The sequence below is a fragment of the Podarcis vaucheri genome (assembly GCF_965113315.1).
Source record: "Podarcis vaucheri genome assembly, chromosome: 5".
NCBI lineage: Eukaryota > Metazoa > Chordata > Lepidosauria > Squamata > Lacertidae > Podarcis > Podarcis vaucheri.
This window is the reverse complement of record NC_138763.1, coordinates 29,462,242-29,472,170: the sequence shown is the minus strand read 5'-3', so window position 1 is coordinate 29,472,170 and position 9,929 is coordinate 29,462,242. Positions and strand designations below refer to the sequence as shown.

Here is a 9,929-nt window from a genome sequence, read left to right as displayed (position 1 = left end):
CTGTTCAGATATTACTACAGAAACAGCAGCAGGTTTTTTTATAGGTCCAACACAAGAGAACAAAAGAATAAAGAAGCATTTCAGAAAGTCTCATATTGAGAGCGAAAGAAGAGTAGTCCATGAAACCAACAAACCTGGGTAGAAAGAGGTGAGGCAAATTAATATTACATACAAATCTCAGTGGTAATAGGCAAAAAGATTTCGACACACAAAATCATGTCACCAAAAAATAACACAGGGTCCAATACCCTGTACAGAACATGCCCTGAGGAATAACCTACACATATCACACGATGTAGGTAGTTGAACAAACACCCCTGCATTTTTAAATTAACATGTCCTCCCCCTACACTGGATTCCTACAATGCTTACAAAGAGAACATTGTTTGAATCCGACCCTTTATCCTACATGTAGGGTTGAAGCAGAGTTTAATGAACAATAAGCATACACAATTATTTCTTTGCTGCTTTTGACTTTGTACTTTTCTGCTGATTTACTGTGAATGACAAAACCAATCCCCAGTCAAATTGCAAAATTAAGCTCCTTCTAACCAGAAGTGCGGCTAAAGATGAACATGCTGCAGTGTATTTATCTCTACTACTTTGAAGGCCACAAAGAGCACACAGTGTATCTGGACAAATACTATACATAAACAGGGTTTCATATTAGTCTTCCAAGGGCCAGAGTTTCAAGCTTCATTCCATCAACAGAAACCCTCCATCCCACCCTCTGGTACATCCTACCTGCCATTCAGCCAAGGTCAACAACTATTCCTTCAGGTGTTCAGCTACATAAAGTCAACTTGTGGCCACACTAGCAGGCCAGACTCTTCCCACTGTGGACAATCCTGGTCAAAGAACCCTATAGAACAAACAATTTAATTTCTCATAATTGCAATAGAATTAAAAATGTCAGTGTAACATGAAAATATTATGTTCTTTATGGCGAGAGTGTATATTTATTTGCAGCTGGGATCAGGACTAGGACATGGTGGGTGAGGGTTAACCTTGGGAAAAAACAAACCCGCCAGAGCTACTGTCCTCCAATTGGGTCAATGAGAACAAATAGCACCCTATCCAGAACCACTATTGAAATCCAGCTGTCAGAATTAGTGACTGAAGGCCAATTTTAAGAACTGGGTGCCTTTGCAGAAAATACTTGCCCCAATTCACTCCATAGTAACAGCTACCACTAATAAGCAGCTTTAGAGGTATGTGTTTTTCAAAAAGTATTATTGAGCCAGAGCTTACCATCAACACGACACTGAGATCAGAGACTGGTACAATCCTGAAGTAGTCTCATATATGAGCCACACAAGGAACAGATACTCTACCCTAGGAATAACCAACATGCTGGACGCCAGTTCCTATCGCCTCTGATCACTGGGCCAAGCTGCTTAAGGCTGATGTGAGCAGAAGTTCAACAACATCTTGAAAGTACCATCTTGGCTAACCTTGCTCTAGCCTTTCTCCAAGAACTACTCTGTTTTCTTGACTGTGACACAGAAGATAGGCACTTGCCTCCCAAACACAAAAGTTGGCTGGGTTTTATTGCTTTGCATATCACTTTCCTGTTGAGGCAATTTGCTACAATAGCACATGGAAACACTGCTGAAAAGTTTCTCCTTAGGCAAAATGAGAAGGTAAGCTTGCGTTATCAGATTTCTTAGCACTCCCAACAAAGGAGTCAACTTTAGAGAACTACACCTTCCTAATCAAGTAGTGAGAAAGGAAAAAAGAAGAGATGAATATAGAGGCAAAGGTTAAAAAATGCTGCCAGTTAAATACATTTTAGCATATGATGCAAACTGTTCCATGCAGTGTGTTGTACTTAACCTTGGAGTTCTAAATGTTCCTGAACTTAGCGACACACAAGCGATTTCTGCACAGTACACTTGAGGCAGCACTGTATGGCTCTTAAATGAATTAGTTTTATACTATTTACTAAAAGTACCTATTGGTGTAGTCACATGCAATCTCTGTAAGACTTGCTTTCCAAGTAAACATCATTAGGAACCTAGAAAATGCTTTTCCCAGTATTTGAATTGCCAGCAATACACACAATATCGTTAAGAACTAAGAAGATCAGCTGGATGTTGTGGTAGACTCTAGTCCAGAAGAACCTACTAAGTGTTGAAATTAGTTATGCTTTCTATTTATTTTGAAAACATCAGTTCAACTTGACCCTGTTTCCCCTGCAGTTTACTCTGTAAGATGTATTTTCTGAAATGGAGAACACATGCTATGAACACTAACCTTTGACAGCTTTCCTCTGCCGCAGTGTTTGCTTAAAAACAAGAGCAACCCCAGTTGTCTTTAAATTATTTTATTCTGTTCTACAGTTTAGCTTTACTTCTCAGGTCACAAACAGCAGGATATTATTTTTCTTCAAAGTATGCATGCTTTTCATTTCAATCAGATGCAAATACTTGCACTCTTCTGCACAATCCTTACTTGTAGCACTTTAATAAAATACAAGATCACTTGAAATATGCAGAAATAGATTCTTATATAAAATTTCCATAAAAAAATAATGGTGTTTTTTTTATAAAGTATGTGATATACTACAAGGTAACATTTTTCTATTAGATCAGACATATTACATTGCTAGTAGCAACAGTCTTAAAGTGTGTTTCTTTGCGTCTGCCTTCTTTCTCTTAAGACATACACAAGACTACCACATTTTTCACACTTTAGTCACACAAACTATATATTATGCGGTAGTAAAAAAACAAACACAAGCAGAAAAACCCAGCCTCTCTACAAAATAGCATAAAACAGATTTTAAAATATCTGGTAGCTAAGTCATGGAACATTACATCTTCTGCAAGTTCATTTACAAACTACAGACTAAAGTTGCTGCAATGTGCTGGGGTTGGTTTAAATATTTGGATCACTACACAAAGGCTACTTGAGACACAGCTGTTCTGTGTGTACAACATTGCCACATGAATCATTACCATCATCTGACAAGTTTCTCTGCTGCTGGCATATAGATGTGGTGAGAAATAAATAGGCCTTTAGATCATTTGGAGAAAACAGACTATCAAGGTTTTGGTAAAGACAAGAATGCTTTCAGACCATCATAAATTCTTTTAGGAGGACATAGTCAGAAGTTCTCTGGTGGAATAAAATGGTTGTACTTTTCAGATCCTAATCTTTAACCAGTTTTGCTCAGGTGTGCACACCAGACATTTATTGATGTGTACAACACTATGCAGTTCATAAAAAATGGTAGGAAGAAACTTAACATTGTGCCAGGCTTAATTCATATGGGTAGCATCAAAGCCAACCATACTCAGAATAGACTCCCTGAAATACCACTACTCCAAATATGATTTGGCTATTTTATTTTCACCTGTGTTAGTGACAGTGGGTTTGCATGATGCAAATTCCTGTTTTAATTAAGACATTTTTGTCAAAGAAACATATATTTCCCACTAACACAAAACATATAAACATTGCATATAAACATTGCATTGTGGTTCCAGTTCAAAAGCATTAAGGATCTTTCATATTTACTTATACTTTCTGTACGTACCCACATAGCAAAATCTGACAACTACAACAAAGGCAGGGAATAACTTGCGAACATCCATATTGCTTTAATTGATTTTCCTGTATTTGTTGTTTTCAAAGAAGTCTGAACTTTCCCCAAGCATTCAACCATTTCCCTCCAAAACTGGTTCTGAAGGATAACAATCAAAGTGCTCCGTAATATTCATGCCATATGGTCAGCCTCTTTGGTTACTGTGAATTTTCTCTCTTCCCCCTTCTCCCAATTCAGATTGCCAGTTTAATCTGATGAAATCTCAAGGGTTCACTCTAGTCCTATGAATGCAGCACTTGGCATGAAGGAATCATAAAAGGCATTGCAGAACCCCATCTTTTCCCATCTGCTGTTAATGTGGAATAAGAAGCTTGTCCACTCCTTGCATATCACTGTCCCATCCATCTGCCCCCATCTTCTTGGTCAAGAAACATTAATCTCTCATTCCCTGTAACACCCTACCTAGCATGGTGGTCATGCACACACACTAAGTGAGGAAGAGCAGGAGAACAGTGTTCTGTTATGCTGTGTGAGGAACACGCTTCATGAAAGTGCTGTTATTTGCAGAACTGGGTTGAGCTCCAATGACACAAAATCTTCCCATGGACTCTGATGAACAAATGTAGGCAGAGTTATGTGTAGCTCCAATTTCATAAAAGTATGTGCGCATCTGTGGGGCAAATCTCAGAATATGGTTCTGGGGTACAAAATTCAGCTTTGCAAAAATCTCATCAAAACACATACAAAACAGCAAGTTTGCAGCCCTTTTACTTATGCTGACATGCTTGAAAGTTGTGGATAAATGCCTGCTTGAATCTTGGGAACCAAGAGTTCCAGTGGCTGAGGCAGGGCCATAGTGCCCTTCCTAACTTTGTGCCTCTCTCTAACAAAACCAGAATAACTTAGAGGCAGAACAGTAAATCATTTCAAATACGAACAAGAGAAATAATGAAATGAAACTCGCTCTGGCACAGAATTTGAACTGTCTCTGTACATATGTAAGGGAAACGTCCTCTTGAACCACATAATCTGCCATCCTATTTTCAGGTAAGCATTCACTTCAAGATGTATTGCCCTAAAATGGAGATGGGGAAGTTGTGATCCTCCACTATAGCAGGTGTTGGAATACAACTCTTATCAGTCCTAGCCAGCATAGCTAACTGTCAGGAGTAGTTCAACAACAGCTGGAGGGCCAAATTTTTTCCGCCCTTTCCCTTAAATATGTTTAATGTCCAAGACCTAAAACTGCTTATAAGTAATTGTGCTGGTTATAGGCCATATTATGCACTTAAGACATGGCCATAAGTCCATGCATCCATAGAAATCTACTTTGGAATAGATTCATAAATATATGCATGCAATGTGGCGATACCAGGTTTGTGTGTGTGTGTGTGTGTGTTGTTTAGTGGAGTGGAAGGAAGGAGATTTGCTGCAAGGCTGAAATGATCAAGGTAGAACAGCAGCTTTATAAACATGGGTCTGCAATTTTTTGTAATGCAGGGAATTGGGGGTGTGGTTTAAAAGGCCAAAGGAGCATGCAGGTAAGCTTCTCACAAGACCTTCTTCCTGTCCTCAACTTGTTCTCTCAAGTGCCTTTCTCCCAACCAGTTTACTTCTGGTACTAAAAGCCAACTGGGATAAAAGACCTGGAAAGATAAGCTACTAAGTAGAGTTTATCCCCCAATCCTTGTGTTTGCAGTGAATGGATGGACCCACATTAAAAAGACATGCATCTCCTACCATGAGAAAGTTAGAGTGCAGGTGAAAATGACTTTGTTTTTATTCTACCACATCTCCATGTTTTCGTTCAGAGATTGAGCACCTCCCTCCTCATTTGGTCAGCATTTCTGACACAGGATTGTGTCAGAATTTGAGTTCTATTCAGAGCACTAGGCCTGGAACATAGTGAAATCCTACATTCGATATATGTGAAAGACTGCCTAATGGTTTGCCAAATCACAAACAGTAAGCAATTTTAAAAATTGGAACACGCTTCTGCTACCTCCCAGATGGCAATGTAGCCCTAAAGACTAAAAATGGAGCTTTTCTTTTGGGTGTTAATACTCATATGCAAAAAAATCAGTCTGGGGGAAAAAAACCTAGTATATACCTTCTCTAAAACATTCTTTATAATTTCCCCAAAATTAGATCATAGTACTTTCAGCTGAAGCTGCCTCATTTAACACACACACAAAATCAAAGTAAAAAGCCTCTTTAGATTACTGTATTCATATATTCACATCCATTGTTACACTTGAAGATACCAGTTTCTTATTCCCCTATCAGCACTGTATGATCTGCAGCATAGATTATGGCTTCATAGATTATTTTAAAACCTGAGATCAAAATAGTTTCTTCAAAAAAATTCATTTTTTAGTTCTCTAAAGAGAGCTGTATTTTATTTAAATAATTTATAATATTTCATTGGTCTAGTAGACATTTAGAAAGCAAGTTTATTATGATTTCAGAACACACTTGTCAACTAAGATTGCTTGGATTTCATAGGACTGTAATTTAAGATTCTATGGGGGAAAGCTTTGCTATAACCTTCCTTTATCCATTAAAAAGTGTGAGGGAACGTCACATATCAGTTAAAATCTTAGTATTTTGTACTGTCATCTTTTAAAAAATTAAAAATTCCTTCAATACAGTTTCTTCATTTCTAAATTAAAACAGCAGCTGCACAGAGTGTGCTGTGAGCATTGTCTCACTGCTTAATGGACAGTAGAAGGGGAAAATGATAACCTGATGAAATACTAAATCTGGAATAGTTAAAACAGAGGATTTCAAGCTGAAAACACATGTCTCTTTGTGAATGTATACCACTTCTTCACACAGCTATTCAACCAGAATAAAACTTCAATAGCTTCCCTATCACATAGTCTTATGAGGCACGGTGGTTTTAAATATTTGTGTTCTTCTGTAGAAAAAAAAATGACAATTGGGCAGAGGAGTTAATTAGCATCTTATGTGATGTAAGGGAAAAGAAGCAGGCAACTGATGATGATATAAAAAGAAAAATTGTGCATTGTCCACTCTGACCTTTCTTAAAGGTGTTTCCCCCCCAAATAGTGAAGGGGAAAGTAATGCAAGCCAATTCAATTATTCGGTATATGGGCCCAGAAGGGGAGATGTGGAGTTGCACACTAACCATGTGCCTTTCAAAGCTTATTGGGAAAGGACATCCCACTCTTACCTGTCACAAACGTTAATGAGGGTCCTCAAGTTGCCTGGCAGATTACAGAGGAGTCCACCATGGATCCAGGCGGTCCCTATGCAACCAGGCTACCAGGACCACTTCCAACTTCTTTCTGGCAGTGAGGACTACAAACACAAATACATAAAACACAGGAGCTGACCCTCCACGCATACAGAAGAGGAACAACCCATGCATGAGAAGTGGCCTAGGTAAATGAATGTCCCGACAGGAAGTGCAGGCGGTCTGTCACTGTAGTGCTGTTTAAGTATGGCATTAACATGTTGCAGGGAGAAGAAATCCATTCTGCCTCTGTGGATGAGATTTGGGTACCAATGAAAGAGAACACTGTCACACCAGAGGTCATTTGCTTGTTTGAAGGGCTCCACATTCTCTCCGATGTGCATCGGTATGAGCACTGAGTCATCCTCTCTTCTTGTTCTGTAGTAGTACAATGTACTGTGCCTTGTTATAAGCAGCTTCCTGTCTCTGGCACCTTTCCAAAATTTCAACAAAATTGCACAGGGTAAAGAGGCAAAACGTGGAAGAAAACTATGTAGAGAGAGTTAAGCACACAAGAGGGGTATTTCAAATGACTAGTGTGCCTTTATTCTGGTGAAGAAGAGTCATCTTCATCCTCATCCTCGTCATTGAAGGAACAGGGGGTTTCACCACGTGACTCTGAGTAGTGTGATGTTGCACTGCTGGACTGTTGGCTGCTGGGAGCCAGCAGCTGGCCTGTTGCTAAGGCCACTTCAGAATCTAGACACAACCCTGGATTTCCACTATTAAAGAAGCAAAAAAATCTGCTTGAGAGAAATGCCTCCTATTTAACAACTTGAAACTTAAAACTAAGCTGTACTGTTGTAGGTTTGGTTAACACATGCAGGTATGCATCTCAACATTAGAATCAATCTGAGTGTTGCATGTGTGATTAAGACATTATGGATTTTTTTAGTTTCTACAGACAGAACTTTCAAACAGAATACTAGTATGCTAAACTTAATCTAATGTTATGCCATTGTTATTCTCGTTGCCAGCAGGCCTTGCTGCAATCTGAAGTCTTCAGCAAATAGAGGGCCTCATATGAACACATGCTACCTCCTCCCAAATTCTGGCATAATACTCTCCTCACCAGATGCATACTTAGTGTTGCATTGGCAAAGATCCCTCCCACTCCTTCAGGTCTGTTTACCATGCAGCCTGATAAAGAGTTCTAGAGAATTAAAAAGCTTGTGCACAATTTTGATTGGTCTAATAAAAGCTATCAAATCATGAGTAAATCAACCAAGGAGAAAGTGATGTCCATGCGTATGTGAACAAATCCTTCATAAAATAGGACCTGTGGCTTTAAATAAGTAATTTCACATTTTCCAGTCACGCTAATCTAGAACCCTACTTAATCTTAAACCCATGAACACATTAATCTTAAACCCCAATCACAGTTCAGCGATTACTTCAGAAATGTATATAGCAAAAAGTGATCAACAGAGATGTAACAAAAATCAGGGTGTCTTGACTTGAAGAGGATTAACCCAGTATCTGCTTGGGAGAATTTAACAAGAAATAAAGGCTTAGGGCTTGCTTTTCCCAGAAGGTTTCTTAACAACATAAAAACAAGCCATCCATTCAACATTTACTTAGGTAAAAGGTAAAGGGACCCCTGACAGTTATGTCCAGTCGCGGACGACTCTGGGGTTGTGGCGCTCATCTCGCTTTACTGGCCGAGGGAGCTGGTGTACAGCTTCCGGGTCATGTGGCCAGCATGACAAAGCTACTTCTGGCGAACCAGAGCAGCGCACGGAAACGCCTTTTACCTTCCTGCCGGAGTGGTACCTATTTATCTACTTGCACTTTGACGTGCTTTCGAACTGCTAGGTTGGCAGGAGCAGGGACCGAGCAATGGGAGCTCACCCCATCACAGGGATTTGAACCGCCGACTTTCTGATCAGCAAGCACTAGGCTCTGTGGTTCAGACCACAGTGCCACATGCGTCCCACTTACTTACCTTGACTTAAAAAGAGCAGTATTCCCAGCTGTGGCCAAAGCAGAACCTGCTTGAGCTGAATTTAAAACTAGCCCCTGGTTCAAGCAGTAAATTCCTGTAGACATATCTAAAAGAAAGCATTTAGTCAATTACAACTCAACACATAACATGTATGTGGAGTAAACATGCAACAACAAATGGTCAATACTTTTCCTGTACAGGAACATACTTTTTTATTCTCTTGAGGCATGTCCATGCACCAAGCTACATGTCTGGAATGCTGAAAATTTCACCTTTTAGTCTATTCTGCAGTCATTGAACTGATTCCACCAAGCCTTTTGAAGTTGAAGGGATACATGTGGCTCAGTCTCTTCCCTAGCACCATCTAATCCTTTTCTCATGTTGTGTGAGAGAGTTTAGGGACTCGCAATGGGAGCAGAGACATACATGTCTATTTTCTGTAGAGTACTTGGTATGTTACCAGTATGAAACACATATATGCTTACAAGGGCAATATGTATTAAAATGTCTCAGAAAAACAGTATTTGAGGGGATAAAGTAAGTAATTAGCTATACGTTATATAAAAAGCTAGTTGTTATTTTGTGGTCTATTTCTAGTAAGAATTGGCACCAGCTTCTCTCTGTTATGGCCAAGTAGGAATGCCTGAATCTTGCAAACAGGAGTTTGATGATCTGAGTTTATTGCACACCTTTTCCCCGCTGGCTTTCTGTTCTGTTTCCCACGTTATCATATTAGTGGTGTGTCCGACATGCTAGGCAATTTTTTGGGGGGAGGGGATATCTTTAAGCCTATCAAAAACATATGCAAGCTGGCTTTCTAGATTGATAGTGCTTGCATGGTAAAAACAAACTTCAACCTGGAAAGGCTGAATCACCCAGAGCATTTTAGAGAACAAAAATGTTGACTGGTCAACTTAAAAATACAACAAGCTGGGTGACTACTTGAGTTAATGCCTCCCCTAATTATCTAAGGAAAATCCCTTTAAATGCAAAATGACATCATAGATCTAGTGTAGCAAATTATCTGGAGAGTCTTTGAAGTGCCAGCACAATGGACTATTTGCATGGGTCTAGTGTACTTTGGCTGTTCCAACAAGAGGGCAAGTTAATCTTTCAGGTACACTGGTAAAATGGTACCAGTGGTAAATTAAAGCTGGCATTATTTTTAGCTCAGG

At 39.4% G+C, this 9,929-nt stretch overlaps 1 protein-coding gene across 4 annotated transcripts in view; it reads right to left on the bottom strand.

Annotated features, from left to right (window-relative positions):
• Positions 1-2,310: 2,310 nt before the first annotated feature.
• TFDP2 (transcription factor Dp-2) overlaps positions 2,311-9,929 on the bottom strand; it is a 37,269-nt gene continuing 29,650 nt past the window's right edge. For all 4 annotated transcript variants that reach the window (XM_082224522.1, XM_082224524.1, XM_082224525.1 and 1 more), the window contains 2 exons: positions 8,755-8,860; positions 2,311-7,531 (listed from right to left, as the gene is read on the bottom strand). In XM_082224522.1, the coding sequence (XP_082080648.1) occupies positions 7,354-7,531; positions 8,755-8,860 (284 nt within the window). In that variant the 3' untranslated portion in view covers positions 2,311-7,353. The remainder of the gene's footprint in view (positions 7,532-8,754; positions 8,861-9,929) is intronic.